The sequence below is a fragment of the Rissa tridactyla genome, chromosome 3, assembly GCF_028500815.1.
Source record: "Rissa tridactyla isolate bRisTri1 chromosome 3, bRisTri1.patW.cur.20221130, whole genome shotgun sequence".
NCBI classification, from domain to species: Eukaryota; Metazoa; Chordata; class Aves; order Charadriiformes; family Laridae; genus Rissa; species Rissa tridactyla.
In genome coordinates this window covers 19,656,596-19,682,797 of record NC_071468.1, presented here as the reverse complement: position 1 = coordinate 19,682,797, position 26,202 = coordinate 19,656,596, and the positions used below count along the sequence as shown (strand labels likewise).

Genomic DNA, 26,202 nt, shown 5'->3' with positions numbered 1-26,202 from the left:
GCAAAGTTACCTCAGTTTCCACCTCCGGAAAAGGGAAGTCAACCTGGTGAAGATTTATTTGTATTTCAGCTTACACAGATGAAGTTTTGCAAAGTTATTCACAATTTTAAGTACATTTGTAAAATTAGTAAGGTGGTTTGACACTTCTAAATGGCAAGACTGCCAGCCTGCCTCAAACAATAAAAGACAAGCTCAGGCACTGTATGACACATTTTTCTAATATGATAATGCCTGCCTTTAATCTTTTAAGTAAACATTTTTTTCAAGACTTGTATTTTTACAGGAAATTTTACTTTCTTGGATAATGGTTTAAAATGCATATATGTGTAGCTTGATTTCCACTTAACCAACCAGTTAAATTCTGCTTTAGAGACAATTTTATTGACTTTGATCACAAACCAGGTCTTTCGTCAAGACCTAAGCATATCTTTAAAATGAAAAGCAAGTGGTAACTAAATTAAGAATATGCTTACAGAGGTCGTGTTGTAGGTAATTTTGGGTATGAAAGACAAAAATACAAGCTGGCAGAAAAGGAGATGAGTCTCGTTTGAAGGAAATGTGCTCTCATTTAAAATAGTTATATTTTTTCATCAACTGGGAGTGAAAGGAAGGAAGTTGATGTCAGTGTAAGGATTGAAAATTGGTATTTTAAACACTAGGTGGTGCCATTGTGTAAAGTGTATTTCTGTTAAGTTTGTGAAGTCAGTGGAGGTGAAAACGGTGTTTAAAAACTTCTGAGAAACGTGTCCAGAGAAGTTAGCAGTTGCGAATGAAAGATTTATAACACAGGATGAATGAGAGTGTGCCTGTAGTTCTGCTTTTGTGATATGCAGAAGGAAAAGGGATATCTTAGGAAAGAGCTGTGTGATAAATTGTTGTGTTATTTTGACTTTAAGTCTGCTTGCAAGTATTTGCCTTTTTTGCTTTCAAAGGGGGAGAGAGAACTTAACTCGCACTGTGTGAATCTAGGAGCCATCTCCTAGCAGCTTTATATTGTGAGTATATCAAAACAAGCTTGCCTTGTGTTACTTCAAATACACCCTAAAATGCCTCTAGGATTAAAGCAATCATCTGTAATACAATATCTGTGGCTCATCGTTGATTGGCTCAAAACATGAAATACAGCTTTTTTTTTTTTTCTTGGAACAGTCAATGTGCTTCCTTCGTTGCCTGCTTTACCAAAATTCTGCATTCCTTGTCTAATCCTGAGATATTAAAATAATTAAGTGGGATAGTCACAGTTTCACTAATGAAGCATAATTGAGCTTTGGAATACTTTGATATTAAAATTAAAAAGAATACATAAAAATGGTTTTGCTGAGCATGTGCACATTATTTCTATGTATTGCTACCTGTTTTAAGCAGTAACTGGGGAGCTTTCTTGCCCAAGGACAGTTGGACTGTCCTGCTAACAGCTTTTTTAGCCTGCAAATCTTTATCATAGAGTGTGTGCAACTCTGTTTATTGGATCTGCGAGGAGTTAGCTCTAAACAAAGTAATCACTATAAGTTTAAAATGTGAAAATTTGTTTGTATCAATGTTTATTACCTCTAGGTAAGGTGGTCAAAAGAAAATCAAAGTTTTGCAATAGCCATTCAGATCTGGTTGTTGTATGTAAATGATAGATTTTTAATTAACTTGTTGGAAGAAATGTGTTTGAGTTTATTCAGCAAATGCTATAGAACGATTGTTCCTATTGAGTCAGATAAAATATGATTTCATGTCCTTTGTTATTTAAATATATCAGGTCCTAATGACAATTTATGTGACCTAGAAAACACCAAAGAGTTGGCATCAATTTTTAAATTACTTCTTTCTTTCAGACCAAGAACTCTGTTCTGTAATAATATCTTACACCCAGGGTTGCTTATTATAGATGTTGCATGTACTTTAACTGCTGTGCAAAGCACCTCTCCCATGTAATTACACAAACATATTCTTAATTAATATGACTTGTGTTAGCGTGATCGAGCAATGGAATATTTTTTAGGTGTGAGTTTTGCAATCCTGAAAGAAGGCTGACAAATGAGGAACGTGGTTACTAAATATCGCACATCTCATGAAGAAATCCTTGGGAAGGACACAGGCCAGGACAGCTAAGAGACTTCATCCCAATGAATTGCCTTTAAAAACCCTAAAACATGTATTGATGTAGGAAATGTGGTATCCCAGGCACTTCCTGATCCTTAGGGATCTGTATGGAAAGGTGCTGTCAGATAGGAAGAGCAGTTGGGGGAACCGGAATAGTTTGTTTGTTCCATGTGAAGTAACTTGACTATATCAAACTGAAATGCCTCTCTGTAACCTCAGTATGCTAGAGTAACATATTTTGTGTTCCCTACTTTTGTGATTTAACCGCTGAATATCCTGGACGTAGGGCCTATAGTGCAATGTTATGCTGCTCAGTTCCATGCTGGGGATCAATTGCTTCTTTACATGTTTATGCATTTTTTTCATATGTCAGTGCCTAGAATACTTGCAGAAATTTTAGGATTGGGAATGAAGCTGGAAAACTTACATGGTTCCTCTCTATATGTCCGTTAATTTTGCCATTCCATTTTGAACTGCTGTAAGGCAGCACAGAGCATATATCATAGATCATGATAATCATTAATGCAAATAAGATTGTGCACGTGCATGTGTAGTCATGTAGGGAGATGGTTTTGGCTCCGTGATTTCATAAAGCTTTTGAAGTTGTGGCCATACAGCTAATGAAGGAGGAGGAGTGGGTAGATGAATAGAGTAGTTACTTCCCCATGACATTTATCTGAAGCAGCTTTATTTGGTGCAGCACTGCTTTAGGGGTAGATCAGCTAGTTGCTGATATATATGGGGAAGCAGTGCAATGATGCACAGCCTGGATGACCAGTGGGGGAAGCAAAAATTCAGCATAACGTAGGCCACTGTCCATCTCTGAACTCACTCCAGAGCTGCCGCAGATAGATGGGGGAGTTCTTGGCAGCGCCAACAGGCATTTTGCCATTACCATCTGAAAGCTCATTATACTTGCTTGATGCCAGTCGGTTGCAAACTAGTTGAATATTGAGAAATCAACTGTTGGGACTGTTGTGGAAATTTCCGATACTTTTAAGGAGGACGCTGCTGTGAAATGCAGCAGCAGTGGGGACGTTTCATAAATAGAGTGCTCAACATGTTTAAGTGGTATTGGAAAGACAAAAGTGCCTATGCTCTCTCCCCTTCCCCCACTAGCCTATGCAAACATGATGGGAAAGAATATAGGATGCCACAAGCAGACGGCATCAAGCATGAAGACATATAGTTAAGGCCTCCAGGTGATACTGCCAAGAATATCAATAGGGGAGCAGGTCAGAGGAGAACAGATGTCAGCAATTTAGTTGCTACGAATAAACGCTTGCAAGGTGTCTTGATGCTGGAGTATATCGTCTTGAGGCAGATTTACAGGAGGTGTTGAAGATTGTGTTCAGAAAACCACTGGACAAATCCAAAAGAGATAGCACTGCTGCTGTCTACCAGGATGGCGTCCCTCTCTGGGGATGCAGCAGTGGAGAGAGAACACCAGCTGTGAACCGTTGGGAAGGAAATGCTGGATGTGGCAGTAGGCACGTTAAAGTCTTTGCCTTTTATTTTCTCATGATCTGTAGGTGTGATGAAGAGGTGTCTGTGTTTCTCATACTGAAAGGAGACATTCCTGGTTGCCTTACAGCACTTTAAAGAGAGAGGTTTCAGCTAGTCCACGTAGTCTTGGAGCTGTGGTATGGATACACAGGTATGGATACAAGACCTGCTCAGATGTGAAGCAGTGCAGTGAGGGATGAAACGTGACAGGCTGCCAAAGAATAGGTAGGAATGTGTCTGTAAAACCAGAAAACCAACAAACGTTCTCTGTAAAATTACTCCTTTTCATTTGGAGTGACATAAAACATCAAAAATTCAGCTCAATTAAAGTATGAGGACATCACTTCGGGGAGGTCAGCTTAAGTGCCCTATCTGTTTGAATGTCTTTTTTTAGACAAACCCTGTGTTCTGGTGGTTGCCCTTCCTCCTAGATGTATGGCTTCACTAGAGCCATACTCATTTGGCTGAGTTTTCCCATGACTGCTCAATAATAGTACAGAGGGAAACCCACAGAGAATTAATCCAGTCATGGTTGTGCTAATTTCCAAAGCGGCAAGTGAAAATAAGGGGAGTTTGTAATAAATGCAATATAAAACCTGTTTACATGACTGATTCTCCTCCCCACCCCCACCAGCCTGACCTTACCTCATTCCAGATTCCCCAGTTCTAGCTGAAAGCATTTTTGTGAAGAATGCTGCCAGGAAAATTGCCTTTTTTATCCTGGCTATGAAAGACATGTATGAAAGACCTTTCAATGGAGAGAGGGAATCTGTCTAAATGTGTTGCTATTGAAAGAGGATTGGTTTATAGTCACATAGTTTGATGTTCTTAGAAGGACTATACATTTAATCTTTGATCTAGAAATGATTTTAAGAGTCTGCACATAAGCTAAAAGAAGTTCTATCTAAATGCGCCATCTTCAGCTCCAGGTATAACCAGAAAGATTGTGGTTTTTCTGAGTAAATTTTCTCAAATATGGTTTCACTGCATAATTTCAGGGGGTTTCCTCTATCTTCGTTTAGCTGATAGATTTTTGGCAGATAAAACACTTTGCACAGGCTCCATGTAAATGATTTTTCGGTTCTGTATTCAGGGAGGGAGTAGACTGTCCTCTTTGAGGTTATAGTGCTAACACTCTAGTAAACGATTTCTAGAGAAGATGCAGACAATTGGGTATTATACCTGACCTATTCCAGTCTGATCTCCAAGAATAGTCATTTTAAGGAAGGTAAGGTCAATCTGCATGTATGAAAAGAGTCTTACTGAAGATTTTATTTCCAAAATTTTAGCAAGTGAATATGGTTTGAATGAGTTCATTGACTTAATGGATTGAGACATCTCTGAAATGCATCAGAAGCCTTGAAGAATCTTGGTGTAGTAAAAGATGAACACCATTTTATGTCTTTATGGGCAGTTGCAGCCCTCAGATAAATAAAGCACTTCTGCGTGTGCTTTAATACCAGTGAAGCCAAAAATTTATAAACATGGATTTTAGTCCTTTGCCAAAGCAAAGCATAGCTTTGGCAAAGAAGTTGTTTCGGCACTTTTTTTTTTTAAGCCGTCATGGAGCTTGAAATGATGTGCTCATCTAGGCAAGTAGACTTCTAAATAAAAATTGTAAAAATAGGAAGGGTGTATTCCTCCAAGCGTGAGTTGAAAAGATGATGGAAATATGCCCCCCGCCCCCCCTTTTCAAAACCAGAGGGCAACTTCTGTTTTTGATCCTGGAAGCCCTTCCCAGCTGCGTGTTTTCCTTCTTGATCTTACAAACGTCCTCCACCATCTTTAAACTGTGACTCAGCCACTGCTTGCGGAGGCTTATTTTGCCCTAGTTGTGTTTTGTCTTTCTGTAGGGATATAGAATACTTTCCAATTCTTTCAGATTAATGACTTTCTTAAATACTGCCTTTTCTTCAGAAATATAAGTACAAATACATGCTGTTCTTAACGATACTGAATACCGTTCAACCTATGCGTTGTGTATTTAACTATGAGACAAATCCTCCACGATATATATATTATTTTTGTAAAACATGCAGTTAACTAAACTCAACCTTTATGCAGTAAACATACACTTTGGATAATCTTTTCAGTGAGAATAATGCAGACATTACACCCATTCTGATAGGTAGAAGATGATCCACAGGGAAAAAGATACATGTGCATAAGTCAATTATTTGAGAAAGGAGTCCTTAATTTCTTCAGGCTCTATAAAAATAATTTTGGCATCTGCACATATTTATTTTAGAGATATAGGGGTAAATCTTCAGCACAGAGCATGGGGAGTTAACCATGGAACATTCATTAACGTTAATGGGATTTCTATGGCTAATTCCCCACACACTGGCTGAAAATTTAGCCCAAAGAGATTTGAAAAGTGATGTTGAGAAGCAAGTTGCTTGGTTAGCCTCATTACTTTCATGTTATTAACTACTCTATCTGCCACTGGCTTTGTATGAGCACTGAGATATTATACTTAACAGTTAATAATAAAGGACTGCATGCTAAATACAGATTCTAGTGTGGAGGTAAAATAATGCAGTTATATGAGCAAATAGTGGGTATTTTCAGAAAAAAATAATATCTGCAAAGCCATAGAATAGAAGAGGGAAAAAAAAGAGATATTAAGGCATATTTTTAGACAGCAGAAATGGTTTACGTTTGCAGTATCTCTAGTACAGCTTTAGCACCAAAAGAAAGTATAACTCTCTTTTTTTTTTAACTTAGTATTCCACTATTGGGATCTAATTTCAGAGCTGGCCAGCTCTGAGCAGGGGGTTGGACCCAGTGACTTCCAAGTTCCTTCCAGCCTAAATTATTGTATGATTTGTACTTAATATAGCGTTTTTCTTAAAGCCTTTTTGGACTAGTTTTCTTTTGTAAAAGTTAATTGAGATAAGATAAGAAAGTCAGTTTCAGTTTATCTTAAAATTTTGAAGAATGATTGAAACCTGGGCAAACATAAAAAGCTATTTCATCTACTAAATTGAGAATATTGTTTTAAAAGGAAGTACAGGCTCTAATTTAAAATGTTTATCAGAGTTATGTTGCTCTTTTTTTTGTGCTAAGGATATGCAACAGAGAATGTGTGTGAAATATGAATATGTGTGTGCATAGGTATATTCACTTTTCTATTTCTATCATATCTTAGCAGTTTCCTTTCCTTTTTAGGGGAGCTATTAAATTGCTTTTCCAGTTGTTATTCAGAACAGTCAGTAGCCAGCCATTAGAGGGTGCTTCTGCACCAAGGAGCTCTCTTTTCTTAAAGGCCAATTTGCTTAACTTTAAGTATTTGTAGATTTAATGAAGAATCATTTTATGTTTCCTAGAATTACCCAATTTCTTCTTTAATTTGCATTACTTTGTGGAGTACTATTCTTGAAATTCACAGGATTAAAATGTGGATAACTAAAGGTGATTCAGAGAGGGCAGGATGATTCAAAGCAACAAAATTATTACATTTCGTAATTCTTAGTGTAAAAACAAAAGAAAATATATGTGGATCCCATGCAAGTGAAAAATGGGCTGGTCTCTTACCTAATTAATGACAGAGATGAGCATCTTTATCGCACTTGCTTACAATATTGCTGCCTCTTTTAGAGATAGATTCATTCATTATAACTCTTCTGCTTATATTTGCAGCAAGAACAGTAAAATAGATGCAGTTTGTAAGTTTCTGACATTGCTAGTAAAGATTTAAAATTAAAACTCTTGGTAAAATAACTTGGTTTTTTTCTCTAGAATGATGGTGATTCCTCATTCAGTAGCAAACTTAAAAATGATATGCCTTTGCTGTAAGAATGTGCAGACAGCAGAGTAGGGAACTGGTTTTATAGCCATTTATCCCAGGAATGCCATTTTGAAGTCCACACTCTCACCCAGGACATTGGTGCAAGGTGAGTGAAGGAAAATGGAAAAAGGAAGATTTCTAAGAGAAAATTCTGCTGTTATGGAATCGCTTCCTAAGGCTAATTGAATAAAAGTCATTACATTTCAAAAGTGGTGCATAGTACAAAGCAGTGCATCTCAGGCATGTGCTGGTAATGTCTAGATCAGGAGCGTTCAGCAAAGAAATCTGCCACCTGCAAATCTTTGTCAAAGCCACCCCATAGAGATGGTGATTCTGAAAATAGTCCTCTGGGAGAATTTGGTACATCTTTGCATGAATTTTCAGATTCGGGTTAGAGGATTTCTGGTATCCAACGGCTTTTGAAAGCTGCCAAAACTTCCAAAGACCTTCTCTAGTAAAATGTCGATTGACGGGAGGAACTGGCACTGAGCTCAGAAAGGGGAGGGATAAAAATCTTTTTCAGGAGCTTCTTAAGAAGCCATATAGTCTCCTAAGCCTTAAACAAAAAGGGTAGCAAAATGTCTGCATAATTGTCCACAGTTTTATTGCACCTGTATATGTTGATATGCTCATAATACCGTCTCTGTATCAAGAGCTGCTGGTTCTGCTGTCTCCAATTTTACACATAGTTCACTGAGGTATCTTTTCGTCTTTACATTGGAAGAACATGTGGAATTAAAATCTGTGAATCTCCCTAACATCATACTCCCTAACAACTTGGGGATTTAGTATTTGCATATATATTTAAGTAGTATAAATTTCAACATCAGTGGGTGTGCTTTGTGAAGCTGACATCCATTGTTGTATAACTAATTTGATTCTAATTCTTCCAAGAGATTATACGATTAAACTTATTTGTTTCTTTTTAGCTGTTAAAAGCCAGTACCTGGACTGTCTAGTTCAGACTCAAGTAAATTTTTTTCTAATTTGGGAGTAGAATCTAGGCAAAAGCAAAACATCTTTCTTAAGCATATCAAACAATAGAGTAATTGGATATTGTGAATATCTTGTTCTTTCTATATGAAATTTGGGGCTTCTGAATGAATACATAGAATGACTGGTAGCGTGTGAGTTCTTTGAAGATATTAAGCATTGAAGGTTATGTCATGTGTCGTGTTGAAGGTAATTGTTCATAGATTTTTCAAAGAGATTTTTAGTTTAGACCTATAACAACTATGTCATAGAATCATAGAATAATTTAGGTTGGAAAAGACCTTTAAGATCATCAAGTCCAACTGTTCTGTAATACACCATTTTATACAATGCCCAGCAAACTTTAGCCCTAATCTGATAAGTGTGTTTGGTACTATTCTTGTGCAAATCCTAATAGTACTGTAATTTGGAACAAAATATTAATGCACAGTCTCTTGGACCAATTGACCCAGTAGTAGTTTTCCCTCTGAGTTAAATGACAACAGGATACAATTTTAAGTTACAAACTTTTTTTAAATTAGGTAGGTGGATTTTTGTGCTGGTAGCATATTTGAGTAGCTGTTGTAAATCGCTGGTTGAGTTTGCAACTGGTATTTTAAAATTGGAACTACACAGGTAACAATGACTGCTTAAATGAAAACAGGGAGTCTGCCTAATCTTATACGTTAGTAAGCTAATTACTGCTTCTAGTATTATACATTATAATTTTAACAGTTTTTGGAGGGTTGACTCCTTCAGTAAACATTTCTTATATTAGCAAGTGCTGCTTTGTATTACTTTTTTTTTTAACAAGTAGCATAAATCCATCAGTTAATGATGGGAGTAGAGCTAATAAGCATAGCCATGAAAAGAAAGCATAGGTGATCAAATATACTGGATATGCTAACTCATAATTAAAGAGAGTAAGGATGCACATATTTTGATTATGTCAATCTTGTCTGCTTCAAATCTGTCCCTAGGAAAACAAACTTGATAATCAGCTGGAAAACTAAGACAGTAAGCCTGAAGCCAGGTAGTACATCACCAGTATTATCTGAAAAAAAAGATTTTTTTTTTTTCTACAGAGAACCAATTCGCATTTCTCTCCATAATTCAACGACACGTTGGGAAGATGCTACAAGGTCTTTGGTTGTTTCTAAGGTATTAAGAGTTGACTAAAAGTCCATTTCACATTTAAAGAAGATTGTAAAACATAAAATGTACAAATTCCACCAGTAGATTATTCTACAGAAATTAAGAAGAACTACTAGCCTACGCTGACCAGAAATTAGAGCAATTGGATAGATTCTTTCAAGACATGAAACTGGGGTTGGTGAATGAAATGACCTCTACATCAGTGTCAATTTCTAGCATATCAAATCAAGATACTGTAATTTTCAGTTCTTTGAGGCAGATGAAGCTGATCATAAAGTGACACCTGGAATTATTAGCAAGAGGAAAGTCTTCCTTAGGAAGTGTTGGATGATACCCGTTATCTGTGTCATCTCTTGCAAATCCTGAAACTCAATTTATGTTTACCATAAATACACAATTTTACAGGGAGGTGCTGGTAGTTATCAAATCTATTCTTTTTCTGTTACAGGGGAGATGTGAGACCAAATCTATTTTAAATACTGGTCAAAGGCAACTGCAGGTATCTTATTGACAGCTTGCCTTACTCTGCTCACATAATAGGTAGAATGAAACTGGACTGAGCTTTCAGCCCTTAAACACTTGTCTTAGTACTGTAGTCAGTTTGGGTTCCCTGCATAGCCAATGGAATGGAAAGAGATCCAGCCCATCAATTTTTTCTTTTATGCACATGTTCATGGACAGCACTTAACCACTGTGGTAGCTGAACATTGTTGTGTGGCCGGCCGTCTTACAGACAGCAGTCTGGCAACCTGGACCAAAGGAGGATTACCTTGGACTCTTTGTCAGCAGATTGAGAAAGATCGCAGCCCATTTGGCCACGTTCAGATGGATATCACTGCCAGAGATATGAATGCTTAAAAAAAGAAGCTCATGTCATGAGTAAACTGCTGAACTGACCGAGCATCTCAAGTTAATTCTGTTTGGCAGGAAAAGTTTCTTCTGGTTTTGGTAACTGGATTGCTTAAATCGTCATTTTTTGTTGTAAAAAATATCCAGTTTTGGCTTGGTCTGCCTCCTCTCTTTCTCTCTGTCTCTCCCCACCCCCTAGCCCCAACTTGCTGTTTGTCTCATACTGAGGGCTGCACCTATTTTGTTTGCCTTTTTTAATAATGTAGATTTCTGAAACTAGCTGTACTTATAGACCAAATAATTTACTCTCATGGCTCTCCTAAGAGTAATAGAGTAGTTTGTAGTTCTGTATGAAAATCTGTGTGCATTTTGTTTTATATATGACCCCACCGCTCAACAGTTTCAAATGTGATTATGAAAATGTTTAAACGAATGCATTTTTTTCTTCAAAGTTATTTTCTCTAACGCGTATCTGCATAATTAGAACATAACATAAACTATACTGTAGCATTACAATCAGTAATTAATTATTGTAACGTGAAATTTTCATTTTTTGTCTTTCCTAACTGCAAAGGTGAGTATGGCTTAAAATTGAAAAAATATTAGTCCTTTTCATAGGAACTTGTTTGAAGATCATAAAGGAGTACAAAAGAAGAAAAGCTTTTTGTTTGTGTTTGCAATCAAATCTTTCTTAAAAGGAATTCTGACACACAGGCATTTTAGGGTTTTTTTTTTAATATTACATGGAAGAAAGCAAGATACAAGTCTCACTGGATTAACTGGAATTCAAGTATAGCAGAAAAAAACATCTTTAAAAATAAATGCTTGCAAACAAGATGCTCAATGAGCCTTGCAAATGGCTATTCAAAGGTGATTTTCAAATATTAGTGAAGCTTAATTTATTGCTTGCCTAATTTATTGCCTGCATCAAAACAAAACAGAAGAAAATAGGTCAATGTAAAGAAGCTACTGAAAATTATTTAAATGGCAAAACATTCTGAAAAAGAATACAAAAAAAGACATTTAAAGATGTAGATCTAAAAATAATCAATCTGTTTGTTCTAGTGAATTTATTCAGCTCATACAATGTACTCAGAAATATAGTTCTGTTTTTAAAGACAGCTTGCAAATTTGCAAGATTTGTAAATCAAATCAATGAGTTTGCCAATGAGCTTTTGAAAATCCTTTAACCAAGTACTCAGTTAACAAGCATAGTATAACATGTTAAAGGCAAGAGCTGTACAGTTCAGTGAGAAATTTCTTGGTACAGCACATAAACAAAAGAAAAACTGAATAGATGTTAATGCTATATTTTCAGTGCTGCACTTAAAAATTAACCAACATCCTTAGAGATCTGGTTACTAGTTTGAGAGCTAAATCTGATATGCTGCATAAAAATATAGAAGCATCTTATTTATTTAGGTGCAAGTATAGTTAAAATTCATATTGAACTATGGTTAACTCATTGCTTTGGACTCAACTATTGTTCTGATCACTCTTTATTTAATAGCAGCAGCCCATGCTGCAAGGCCAGTTGATAAACTAAAATGCCTGCGCATGGAAGTGTCAGGGGAAAGAAACAATTCAGATCTGTTGCTGTCAATAGTACTGCTGTAAACCCAGACATTTACATAATTAATTTCCAGTGTGAACTGGTGTTCTCAGTTTAAAGACCTGCTGATATAAACTTCCTTGCAAATGGGAGTTGCAGCAATGGTAATGCAATGGAGCAAGGACTTTTCCTGTACTTGAATAATTTGCAGGTCCTTTCACCTTTTGAGGCTTGTTTCTGCTTAACTTTAAAAAGAAGTATTTTTTTATCTTCTCTTTTGGCTGATAGTAAGAAAACACTTATATGAAATTGTATAACCGGCTGACCTTTAGTATTGGAAAATGGGTTTATTTACAACAACAATCACTATCTAAAAGAATAGCGTAAAACAGTTTGACATTTAGTACTTCTGTAATTACCTTATGTCATGTGTCAGTACTGGATATCTGTAGTTTGGATCACTTATCTACTGTCTGGTTTATATAAAGGCCTTCAGGGTCTTTATCAAAATATGTATATGAACTTTTCACTCTGTGAAGTAAAAACCCAGGTCAGTTATATTTTTTTTCTGTGATCTTAACTTTTCATGCCCACTCTGCCCAGAGAGTTGTTACAGATTGTTACCTGCACTATCAATTGGAGAATGATTACTGGCTTCATTAATGTTGTCAGAGGTGTGTCTGATACATAAACTAAATACCTTCTTGACAAATGGCATTACCTCCTGCAAATTCATTCCACTTCACTGTTGTTAATCGTATTGTCTGTTCAGTTAATCAATAGCTGTCTTTCAAAAGAATGTACCAATACCACATATTGGAAGTGTGTTTCTGAAGGTTGGAGAGACGGTAGCATGGTTTGGACTGGAATTTATGAAGTAAAAATTTAGTTTCTGATCCTGTTGTCATCTATTTGGGTGACAACTCAGCACAAATTGTGCCTCGGTTTTGACACACGAGCAAGCAATTAGGTGGCAACAAGTTACCCCCGTAGAGATTTCCTATGGTATTTCTACATGTGTCCTTGAACTTCAGCATCCTCTGTCTGGTAGATAGACTTCCAGTTTAGAGCTCAGAGGATGACTTGGCCACCTGTCTCTCACCCAACAATTGACATCCTCAACAAAGGGTTGCATGGCTTTTTGCCCACATACAACTAATCTGTTTTAAAATATCTCAAACACTGCTGCTTAATATTAATATAAATTAAGTCTGGCAGCAGTTTTTTATGGTTTCTGTTTAATGACATAATCCTACTATGTGCTTTGCCATGGTGGTAAAGGAGGCTGTCACTGCAGAATCAGTTGCAAGATCAGGGCCTCAACATTTTGTGTGCAGTTAAAATAGTTGAGTGTTAACGTATTAAGCCCAAGATATTTGTGCAAGAAGGAATCTTAGTTGATATAGACTGGAGATAAAACGTTTGTTCTGTTTTACAGCATTTACAGAATTTCAGTGTTCTTAGTATGTGTCAAATAGTCTTAATGTTCTTAAGGAGCTACACGTATAGTTTACAGTTAAATATGTAAATATCTTGTGTATGAAAACTCAGTAAATATAACTCATTGCAAAAAAAAAAAGAGGATTATTTTCAGACTCACAAAACAATAAAAGAAGCCACAAAAATTAATTCAATAGAGCATGGTACAACTTCACAGCATATGGGCATAAATTTACAATGTATAATTTTCATGCCAGAATTCTTGAGTTATCAGATAATGTATTTCCTTTCAATGATTATTCTGCAAGCCATATTTAGGCCTTTCTTACAATAGAAGCTTCACTGTGTATTTCAATACAGAGTGCTCTTGTGTGTTGTTCGCCCATCTACAAAGTAGTTTTCCTATTTAGATTGGGAAAGTTAGAATAAGGAAAAGAATTTGCTTCATTCATGTGTTTGGCAAAAATATTCTGAATCATCGAAGTCTGCTGCATTGAAGAGGAAGGAAGCAGCAACAGTAAATATTTGCCTATAACTTAAGATTTATGATAATTGAACAACTTGTTATTTGTTTTAGCTGAAAATATTCTTAAACCGGTATTATAATATGAATTATTATGCACTGAGTAGATTTATAAGAGCACGCCTGTATTTCTACTTCTTAAAATCCGAGGTTGGTCTTACGGACAGGGGACCTGATTTTCATTTATACTACAAAATCTACACTTCTTTTCTCAGTGGAAAAGGGATTTAAAGGAGAAGTAAATCAATATAAGAATAAAGCCCATTGTGCTACTAAAGATAGCAAAGATCTCGGGCAAGGAGTTTCAGTCCCAGGTGGAGGAGTTGGGAGTAGGGGCTGGCCTAGGCTCAGAAAAAGTAGCTGTAGGTGAGGAGGGGTCTGAGTTCAACAGGCACCTGAGAAAATGGGAAGAAGAAGAAAAAGAAGATGAGCCCAAGCCTGCTTGTAAAGGGGAAGGTGACATACGGCAGTGGTGACTGGAGAGCAGAGGTTGCTGAGGTACCAGTGGCCCAGCTGCAAGAGATCTAGTCATGGGTGCCAACAGAGCAGAAAGAACAGGGACTACCATAGCCAGCTTGCAGTTGCCATTACAGAAGAATTAGTAACTGGTTTGATCCAAATTCTAGCACGTCATTCTTTTGCTTTTTGATCTATCTTGAGTGGCAGAACAGCATTCGCTGTTGTGGTTAACCCCAGTCTGACTGTAAATGGGACTCCAACTCTGTCTGCAGAGCTTCTGTTTACCATACACGCATTGCAGACTTTGCCAGCCCAAAGTGAAAGATGAAGACTAGAACCTCACCTTTGCAGAAAATTAAGTTAAATTCTACAGTTAAATGAATTGAACATTTAAGAATTAATTGAGAACAGCTTATTTTCTGCATAGGTGATAGAATTGCTAACCTGTGCAATCCAAAGAAAGGGCTGCACAATGGGAAGGTAGATCAGAATGCCATCTTTGCATCCATTTAACTTATAACCAAATTAAAACTATGCCATTCTGCGCTTTTCCTACAATGTCTTAGATCCAAACTTAGATTTAAACTTGAGCAGTTTAAAAGTGTTGTGGCTAAAAATTCAGAGCTGATCTTACCAATGGACCTATTGAGCCAAGGCCTTAACACCTGATCAGACTCCTATAGTCACTAGATTTCTACACAGGAGGAAGCCAGAAACTATCCACACATACCTATGTGCATTATTTGCTCTAACCATTTGGGCCAGTGTCCCAAATGAGAAGTAGCCTGCTTACTCTCTTGTATCGATTAGTGAGAAACAAGTACGTTTGGCAATGTCGGTATGGCAATTCATTCACCAAGTAACAGAACCAAGATTTTCCAATGGTCTCCCCCTGCCCAGCTGACGTGTGCTTTGTGCCTGTCTCATGCAGTAGTGGTGTAGCCAGAATATACAATATTCGCACACAGTCCTCGCATCTGCACCCTTTCCCCCATCCACTGCAGACTCAAACCCCCTCCACTTTTCCCTACAACCTGCCACCAATTCTCTCCCCACTCCTGTCCAGTTTTTCCCCATGTTTGCAGTGCTTATGGCCACCATGCCACCACTGTCTTCCATGGGCTATACCCCCTTGGTTAGATATTCCAGTTTAGCAAGAAACACCATGCTCCAACTAGGCTAGATCTGCAGATTTAACCAAGAGAAGTGATTAAGGCCTTTGCTATCCCTACGTGTCCCTCAGTTCTGGTACTGAGACAATCTTTCCTTCTGTCCACCTCTAGATTTGCACAGCGTTTGCAGGAATTACTTATTTTTGAGAATAAACAAATCAGATTATATTTAGCCTGACCAATGGATTAAAAAATTTAGAAGTTTCAACTGGCACACAGCATCAAGCATCATTTTCTTAAGAAACCAAATTAAAACTATTAATATACATATATAAATTCAGCAGTTTCCTTTAATTGCTGTGCTGCTGACTTTTGGTGGAATAAATTGTAGATGTGAAGGAAGAATCTGGATTGTTTCTGCTTAATGCTAGAATACAAAATGAAGTTTTACAAATTCTCATTATTTTACTAACTTTATTTCTGTATGTGTTTATTTTATATCAAATAGGCTATGGCTTCATACAACTGTAAAAAATGGAACTCTATCTTGTAAGATTGGGAGAATATTTTGCAATTATTATCTATGGGAATGTGACTGAAAAATTTCTACTGGTATATTTTTCAATAATTGATATAGCTAAAAATGTAAAAGTATGTTTAAAATTTTATTTTACGTGCTTTACACAAAGAAATTGTTGTATCAACTTAAAGCATACAACAAGTAGCTACTGATCTAATGCACATAGTTTGATCTAAACTTTATCTTACAGAGTAAAATATTACATTTCTGGATCATATCTGTGCTGCAGGGAGTTTCTCTCCTTGGTGAAGGAGAAATTGGTCATGAAGAGGAAGAAAAAACAGACAATGATTTCTGCTCCGAATATTATATCACAGAAACATAGAGTAAGTTGTAGGATGACTTGATGACTTACCTTGTTTGTTGAACATTTGGTGCCTGAGTTACAAATCAGACATTGTGAATGAGCTGTAGTGATGCCACAGACAGGATGCTAACAGTGGAGGGCTGGAGGAAGAGCTAAAATCGAAGGGTAATCTGTTCTGAAATCTGTAGTCAGTAGAGCTATTGTGTAATTAATCTGAAGTCAGACGAAAAAAATACGTATTTTTCTGCATTAGAGTCCATTGTGGCTATTGTATTTTCCATTTTTTTCTGAATAAAACTAGACCCATAGAACATGAAAACAGTCTGGAGTAGGAGAAAACAAAAGGTGGCCTGTGCTGATTCTTATAAAATAATTCCTGGTATAGTATTTTTTGCCAAGAAAGTCTGATACCGCGTGAGTTGTGAAAGTGGATTCTGCATCATTTTCTTTTATTTAGGCATTTTGTCCTATAACATCTGCCCAAACCTACATCTGAAGCACCTCATGTGGTACATGTACATGTTATTGTGGTAGCTTTGTAACTTTGCTGTGGCATAGAGGTATGTGCTTTCTGACTAGCTCTTTATTTTACCTTGTTTCTGCTCCTAGGAGTGTCTTCCAAACTACAGCGATATTTGGAGGGGATCCCCCTTGTTTATCACTCCTTCAGTATTTCTAGTGAAGGAAATAGGAAGTATTTCACGAGATTTCTGGGAGCACATTGGCCCACCTTCAATGGTATAGGCAGATGGTCATCCTGGAGCCTGGCAGTTACAGGATTTACTCTTAGAGAGGCACTTGGGATAGTGTTGTGACACTGAGCCACGCCTCTGGCCCGTAAACTCCGAAGTTCAGATGGTCTGTTGTAATCAGCATTTCCTGTTCTCTAGCTCTAGGTTGCTCCTAACAACCTAGAGGTCCATGTTTTTGGGATGCATTTGCCTGGGAAGCTGGGCATTACCCCTCTCTGCCAGGCAACTGTATGGAAAGAGGAGAAATACAATATCAGTGCCCTGAATCACTCATGCAGTGTATAGTTCCTAATTATTTGTCATGACAGCAGCCGTGGCAAAGCTGTGAAGGTGTCAGAGTGGACTCTAGATAACAATTTCAGCATTTGTTGATGTTAGGAAGTGGCCAGATGGTTATTTTCTGTATCAGTGGTTAAACAAAGATTTACTAAACTGAGGATTTTTTTTAAACAAAGCATTCCTAACAGAGATACTGGAGCAGGCTAACCATTGCAGAACATCTCCATTTGTCAGTAAGCTTTTGCAACCACCAAAATATCCCTGCCTATTGTTTGTGGAAATATTGAGAAAGCAGACAGTCAGTGTAGCGTGAGCCAGAAAAAGAACGAGCTATTAAATTGAATTCCAGTTTTACCTTAACAATAGAGTTATTTTATCCCATTTTTCCAAAACCCTACTCAATTTTAAATGGGGGGCCGGGGGAGGACGGGACACGGGACACAAAGTCCTTAAAGCTCAATGTGAGGAATTTTTGTATTTTTTCATACCTGCTTCTTTGCAATAGCAGGACCCAGCTCATGTAGTTAAAGGAACATTGTAAATTCTGATAAGCACTTTTTGAAGACAGAAAGATCCCTTTGTTGTCATCATCTTCATCCACATTGTGCTGGAATATGATGATGTGGTAAATGGTGAGATGTAGTTGCATAATTCTGAAAGTTGCTGCGTATTCCTTCAAAAGGAACTCAAAAAAGACTAGTTCCTCTGAACAAAATATTCAGACTTTACAATGCCATATTTTGTTACAGGAGCAAATTTTATTTTTTTTTTTTCCTATTGAGTGTAACTAAACTGAAGGTATTTCAGATTAGAACATTGTTAGACTGGATCAGTATTTTGGGGAGAGATGGCCGTTTTCACTGCCACAAGAGTAACCAGCATTCAAATAATTAGCTGTTTTGTGGGTGCTCAAGAGCCCAAAGAAAGGGAGAAGCAAAAAGCTAAACTCAAGATTAGAATAATTGACAAAATCTTTTACCTTTTTAGGTACGTGCAGAATTTTGCATCATCTAGATTATCCAGTGCAGAACTGAAATGCAGTTCTTTAGAAGGCTTTGGTTTTTTAACATTTCCTTACAAAATTTCTTTTTTTCTCATCTTTGACGGTAAATTTTTAAGAGTACATGTCTTGGATACTGGGTATTCAGTGCTAATTTGAAGGCTTCCTTCTGTTTTTTGGAAAGTTGCCTCCATGTCTCTGACACTCAGTGAAAAAGTAAGGACTTGAAAGTGTGATCTGTCAGTGCGGAAGGGACACAGCAGGATTAAACGGTATGGAATAGCTTTATATTCAACATGAGGACAAAAATTTGGAGTAATTTGGGGAATTTATGTTAGATTATTTGTTGTGCCAAAGTCTCCTAGTCTCACCTTGTCTTCTGGGTACATATGCCTTCTCTCCATCTGAAGAGATCATCTGCCAATCAAAGATTTGTGGGTTGTTTTTTTTTAGTCAAAGCATGATAGGATTTTGAGAAGTTCACTCAATTCGATGACTTCCTATTAATGAGAGATTCTGATCCAGGATCTCTGGGCCTTGGGGAATGCAAGTTTTGTTTCACTTGCTAAAGTAAGAAAGGAAAAAAAAGAGAAAACAAATAAGAAAATTATAACGTACAATCTCCTTTTACTGTAGTCCACATGGAAAATGAGGGGCTGCCCTCATCCATATTTATACCAAAAATGGTTCCCACATTGAACAGGCCACCACGCTACTAATCTTGCGTTTTTTTCTAAATCTCATTCTCGCCCAAGATGAAAGTATATTCCATTTACTAGACGTGTGTTGTGAGCTTTTATTTTTTGCGCTCTTTTTTGATAGAACTATGGGATTTAGTAAGTCAGCAAGACTTTTTGTACATTTGGGGATCAGTGTAAAGAAAATGCTATTTCCACTTGGTGCTATTTCAGTGGATTAGGCAGTGCATCAAAACATACATATTAGCTTGAGTGATAATACCTCAAGGTCTCATGGCTCTGCTGGGACTGTGATAGCTTCCTGATGCTACCTGAGATTCTTGCACATATTTTTCATCACAGGACTCTTGACATAAACATCTGATACTCTATGTGATAGGAATTCTGCAATCATCTCGTAATTGATTCATTATCTAGGTGGCACTAATGGAAAGGAAATGAAGAGTCCACTTCAAAAAAGAAAAAAAAGTTCAAGTACAGTACTACACCAACAGTGGCTCTTAAGCGTGCTGTATTTGTGTAAACTCCCCTTTCCAGTCCAGCTTTCAGTGGATTCTTGGGTTTAGCGAAAGAAGTGAAAGTAATTGGTCTGATGGCCCATTTACAATTACAGCACCACAGGAAATTACTCAGGGAAGTCTGTTGGTTACTGTGTTCCCAATGTTCCTTGGAAACACAAAGCATCCTGTTGTGGGAATATTCAGATGGATTGTTCAAAAAAACGCGGTAAACATTTTACAACTGTAGTCAATGTACCTAATATTTCAACTTACATATTTTATATGCGTCACATCTGTTGTTTTGTCACTTTTAACTGATTTAATGTAAGTGCTCTTTTTTATTTAGAAAGGTATCATTTTTCGTATTTAGGGCTATAACGAATGTCTACAAATATCATCCATTCAAAACTGTTTCTTGACTATATTGACACTTTACAATATACATTGTTTAAAAAAATTGGCCTAAAAGTCAAATTCTCCCTGAACCAGATCTTTAAGTATTGGCTTCACTTTTGCATGTGTCAAGGTAATAACCATACAGTAAAAATAGATCATATGTGTAGGAGAGGCATCAAGCACAAAGTTATTTACTTTAGTGAGAGCAGCTGTAAATTTAAACAAATGTTGATTTGTCTCTGTGTATGATGTATATATAGACATATATATGCATTTCTTATCCTGTTCTTCCCCATGCATTATTCATTTTATTGCGGGCGAAAACTACAACTTAAATATAAGAAAATATCATTGGTGCTATGTTCTCCTAGCGCTTAGTTTCCAAAATACTTGCAGTTTCACTGGTAACAGAGGGTAATTAATTTGCTCATGGAGTTTTCTTTCCTTCTTTTGATAGTGCTGAGGCTCCATCTGCCACCAGATGTCTTTCTGCCTGACTGAGATGTTTCTGTGGTCTTTGAAGACTAACTTACATATTAGAGGTGAGCTGTTACCTGTTACTGAAACGAAACAGCAGAGCTTGTGCATGAATAGTACACTGATACAAAATTCTGAATACCCAAATGAAGTGGGGTTTATACTTAGGAGAAAGAAAATTAGGCAGCAATACAATGTTTGAACTTGGTCAGCTTCTTTGCTTATCTCATCATAGAACTGGAGCATCCTTTCCAGTAAAAAATGTTAAGATTGCATTTAATTGGATGCCTTTTCCTTTTTAGGAAGCTATGCCCTACTTGACTGTAAGCTTCAGTTTAATGGCTAGTTTGGGTGAATGAAGATCTATTTTCAAGTGATTTGTGGAGGCATTGTGATTTGTACATAGCATGAAAATAAGAAATTACTGCATGTTCTGGCTAATTTGCATGATTACTTGAAATTTTATACCTACAAGGATATATTTATCTTATTAAATGATTGTTTCAGGAGACACATGACTAATTACTAGCCACGTAGAAATTACCTGCCTTTATCTTGCCTTGCTATTGCTAAAATACTAAAAAAAAACCTCACTGGTTTATAAGTGGACCGTACAAAAATACTATTTATGACACTTCATCCCAATTGTAGTGTCCAATAGTTCTTTTGAAATATTATTTTGAATGTTATTGACAATTCAACTGAATATGAACACATATTCAGTTGAATGTTATTATTCAAATATGTCTCAATATTTGTTGGCATCCCATCTTTGTGTGAGAACTGCCCTGTAACAACAAGAAAAGTCAAAAGCTGTATTTCATAGAAGAGTCTGATGACTTAGATAAACACATAGTTGTGATTTATTGTAAGTAAAGGTGTACTGTAGCCTACTGTGCCTATTTTACGCCTTTGACCTTCTGGCTTCCTCTCTGTCCATTTATTCATTGCCTACAGACCTCATTCTAAAATTCTGAGGCAGAAGACTGCTGTCTTGTTTAAAAAGCTGCCTGCCATTGCAGGAACTGTTTGGTGTGGCTTGCAGTTCCACTGTACCTGAAACATCCAAAAATCTTTACCAGGGGAGCCAGGTAGACAGAAATACCTACAGATTGAAAGGGCAGCTTTATGAGTTCATGAATCTTAAAAAAAAATCCTCTTGTCTCTAGGTCAGCTGTGTCAGTCATCAGAAAACATTTTAAGTTATTCTAAGGTACACTTTTCTCCATGATCCTTATCTTTCCTTGTGAAAGAAGACAAAAGACGCTGATTAGGGAAGTGGTAAAAATGTTTTTGCGTATTGGCAGCTGGAAGAGAGTCAAAGTGTATGTGACGGAAACGACAGCTCCAAATAAATGTAAGGACCTGTCACATTCTCCTTCAGCCCTTGCTTGCTGGTTCTTGAAAGTCCTACCAGTACTCAGATTATATGCTGTAGTTTTTCCACTGTCGCTTGTGTTTTAATACCTAGTGTGCTGCTCTAGCTAGCAAAAATTGAGATGCTGAACTTTGCTTGCTAAGTTGTGTTTTGTTTCCAGTGCCACATCCGTAATTAAACATATTTACATTCAATTGTATAGATGAAGATATTGGGATCCACCAGTACCATGACAAGAAAGAATCAGGTAAAATATGAATAACCGTAACTAAAACTAACTTCCAGATAGTCAATTTTTGTCACTGACTGCTTGCTCTGAAAAATGGAACTTTGAATTTCTTGTTAATATATGCCTCTGTATTTCTATAGAGTAAGGAAACATAGAAAGATATTTTCTCTCCCAAGTTATGTCAGAGTATTTAAAAGCCTTTTATTCCACAGAAGAAATAAATTGAAAAATATAGAATCATAGAATCGCAGAATGGTTTGGGTGACCTTAAAGACCATTCAGTTCCAGCCCCCCTGCCATGGGCAGAGATACCTCCCACCAGACCAGGCTGCTCAAAGCCCCATCCAGCCTGGCCTTGAACACCTCCAGGGATGGGGCAGCCACAGCTGCTCTGGGCAACCTGGGCCAGTGTCTCACCGCCCTCACAGTCAAGAATTTCTTCCTGATATCCAATCTAAATCTCCCCACTTCCAGTTTAAAACTGTTACCCCTCGTGCAATCACTACACTCCTTGGGTTACACTCTGGGGTTAGAAAACAACCTTTATGTCATTAGAAGCCTCAGTGGGTTTTTATACTTTAAATTTTTATATTTTAAATTATACTTAATCGGCCCTTTTCCCTGCTGCAGAATTCCCTGCTGAGAGGGGCATGCAGCCGGGGCCAGGGATGCAGCCTGGAGCAGGGATGCAGGGGTAGGGATGCTGCCCGGGGCAGGGATGGAGGGACAGAAATGCAGGAGCCAGGGATGCAGGGGCAGGGATGGAGGGACAGAAATGCAGGAGCAGGGATGCAGCCCGGGGCCAGGGATGCAGGGGCAGGGATGGAGGGACAGAAATGCAGGAGCAGGGATGCAGTCTGGGGCAGGGATGCAGGGGCAGGGAGTCCCCGCGGTGGCTCGGTGTTTGCTGGCATCCCAGCAGAGGGCATTGCGAACGCACGGGAGCGCCAGCCCCGGCCTCCTGCATCCCTACCTGGTCTCTGAAATGGCCATTTTAGAGCGAACGATCCATTTTCTTTATCTGATTAATCCTCTTAATCCTCGAAGTTTCACAAGGGGCCAAAAGGTCGGCCGGGCTAGAGTTGCTTCCTCTCTGCGGCCAGGTTGGAGCTTGTGCGGGCGTCCCCTGGGCTGCGTTTCATGGGTACCATGCCGTCTCTGTGGCTCTGCTGACAGACCGACTCAGCTTCGCTTCTGGCTTCGCTTGCAGCTCACTTCACTATCTGATGAGATTGCAGGCTCAGTAATGCTGGCCCACCTGTTGGGCTGCATGAGCCTTCCTTTCACTGCAAATTTAAGATATCTGCCTTACGAGGTGAAAATATCGGGGCTGTCTTAATTTTTTGTAAATTTCTGTGTTTTATCAAACCGTATGAATCTTCTCCCTATTATTAATATTTGCTGACAGCAGTCGTGAGGATTATTATTCATCTTTTCATCCTTTCTTTCCCTTAGCATCACAGATGAAGCATGGTTACTTAGAAGAGAAGCAAAAGCTAGGAGAATGTAAGAACATTTTCTGAGTTTCTTGTTACAATAAGACCAAATTATTGATTTGGATTGGTGATGCCCCTGGAGAAGAATTAAAATAACCTCAGACTGCTTCCAATGTGACTTTCTGCACATGCCATCTAAAGCAGACAGTCACAGAACTACGCAGTACAAAACAATTGAGAAGTTTTAATTATTTCTTCCTGGTATATTTGCAATCTGTTTTTTTACCCCCCCTGTCACTAAGCAAGGTAGTGTGTATTGCTTCTCAAATCCATTGTCACGAGGAATCCCAAAAACAACTACAATCCAGATTTTTCCTTATAAAATTTACCCAGCAGATGAGCAATAAACATTTTCCCAAGCAGCTCTTGAAATGAAATACCTACTGCCTCAAAACTGAAAATTATACTAAAATACTTTCAGCCAAAATCAAATTCCAGGTTAATAATCAGTTGCCTTCATAGAACGCTTTTAGCTTTGAAACACTTACACTGTTCCTGTATTATCTGTTTAAAAGCAGTATCGGTTTATGCTATCACACAGCAGTACTGTGACAGTTAAAGGCTTTTATTTAAGTAAAACTTTTCTTCAGTTCAAGTTTTACAACTCCTGCATAGTTATTATTGCTCAGAGCATTCATTAATGTTCAAACATTATTACATGACGACTCTGAAAAATCTAATCGATTTTTAGACGACTTCACAAAGTAGTACGTATGCTGTAAGAATTGCCTTAACACTTTATCTTATCATAATGAAAATTCACATGGAATTGTGTGCGCGTTGGGAAGGCAAAAAAAAGGGTTCCAGAAGGATAAGTTATTTGCAATGTTTGGAGGAGGTGGAAGCCCCACTGGGAATGGGTATAAAGGTGCACGCAGCCGTGTGGTAAATCTACACCTGCTGCGGAGGGTGCATGTCAGCCGGAATCAATACAGCTCTCTAAAGGTGGGGAGGTGAGAAAGGGTTAGAAGTAGGGAGGACCATAATGGATTTACATCCCTTGTGCTCCGCGTAGCATTATCTTACAGGCTATTATTATAAAACAGGCTACCTGTTTGAAAAGCGAAGCAGGCCCAGATAAACCCAGTGGTACAGAAGCCCCAGCTGTTAAATTTTATACGCGTGACCTGCAAAAGGAACACAAGCTACTGTACCTTGTTGCTGTAAATATAGGGGTGGCCTAGGCAGAAAGCACTGCATAGCGCATTTCTTCAAGAGGAGCACTGGGTAACTTTATTCACAGCTGCTGATTTGTATATATAGTTTGGTATCTGTACAGGCAATTTCCCATTTTGCATATGGGGATAAATATTCCAGTATTTACGAAGGCATCCATTGAAAATGTGATCTTACATGCCTAATTAATATTATCATAACAGTTCCACCAACGCTGGCTTCAGTCCAATAAAATACAAAGAGAAGTTGTATGTTGGTGTGCTCTTTTGTTGATATATGAAATCCTTCATTTTTTCACTCTGTAGCACTTCTATTGTAAGCTCCTTTTTGCAGGGAGGTTTAAACACAACTGTTAAGTCATTCAGTCTGGAAGTTGGCATACAAACTGACAGCTTGGAGCTCAAAACTTTTCATCAGGTTTCCTTTAAATAGGCTAGATTTTAAAAAGACAATGCGTTCTAGTTTCTCATGGCTTTTATTGTATACTTACGAACAGAAAACTGCTCACTTTTAAATGATGAAATTTCACAAGTTATTAGAGCCTGATTCTCAGCCATGAAACAAGCCAATTACTAGCAACTCCAGAGGAAGCTTTCCTCCTGGTTTCAAGATTAATGTATTAGGCCATAATTTTCACAATAGTTTGCTGAACATTAATAAATTTGTTAAAGGACTGTACCAGTCATGCAGTTTCTTGTTTGCTTGACGTGCAGATTCTTCAGACCAAATTTTCAAGAGCAAATCCTATAAATAACTATACTCCATAAAATAAGTTATTACACTCACAATTACCTGTCGTTAATACCATATATATGCATATATATTTTGCAGACGTGTTAGTGCCTGTTTTTTGAAATTAGGCAATGAAATGATAGTTCAAAAGAATAGTATCTGTTTAGGATTTGATAACTTAAATCTGAGTTAACATACTGAATGTGAGATGCTTTCTCATTGCAAGTGCTTAGCAGCTGGGTAAGATATTACATCCCGAGAGCTTTGTACACAATTGCCATGGTGAAGTCATGCTCAGTGTGGATATTGCATGCTAACTGTTCCTGCGACAGAGCCTTTCAAAAGGATATCACTTGACAATACAACCCAATAGAAACCATAGCCGTTTCCTTCCAATTATAGGGAAGTTTTACGTTTAAGGTAACTCCTAGAAGTCTTAGGTTTGTGTTTCAATAGAAAAGGAAACTCAACTTGAAGAACGTTTTTTTAAATTATATATAAATGTATGTTTGTGTACACATGCACACATATATATACACACACACATATATATATGCAGTCACCTATATATACAAATTTCTCTGTCTTTTTTTTTTTTTTTTTTACTTTTATTTGCCAGCTCGAGATTATCCTTGGATGCTGAAAAACAAGCGACCAGACAAACTGCGAGATACACTCAAGGAGGTAGAGGTATGTTTCAGAAAGTTTCAAGTACAGCAACATATAATCCGGTTTTCAAACCTCTTTCAACAG

General features: G+C 37.6%; 1 protein-coding gene across 8 annotated transcripts in view; it reads left to right on the top strand.

The window, feature by feature from the left end:
• Nucleotides 1–26,202, top strand: part of WDPCP (WD repeat containing planar cell polarity effector) — a 156,788-nt gene that overhangs the window by 30,143 nt on the left and 100,443 nt on the right. For 7 of the 8 annotated variants that reach the window (XM_054194449.1, XM_054194454.1, XM_054194447.1 and 4 more), the window contains 4 exons: nt 20,419–20,503; nt 22,019–22,063; nt 23,501–23,551; nt 26,069–26,139. In XM_054194449.1, the coding sequence (XP_054050424.1) occupies nt 20,443–20,503; nt 22,019–22,063; nt 23,501–23,551; nt 26,069–26,139 (228 nt within the window). In that variant the 5' untranslated portion in view covers nt 20,419–20,442. Of the gene's footprint in view, nt 1–932; nt 996–20,418; nt 20,504–22,018; nt 22,064–23,500; nt 23,552–26,068; nt 26,140–26,202 lie in introns of all 8 variants that reach the window. The other variant, XM_054194448.1, reaches the window with a different exon arrangement.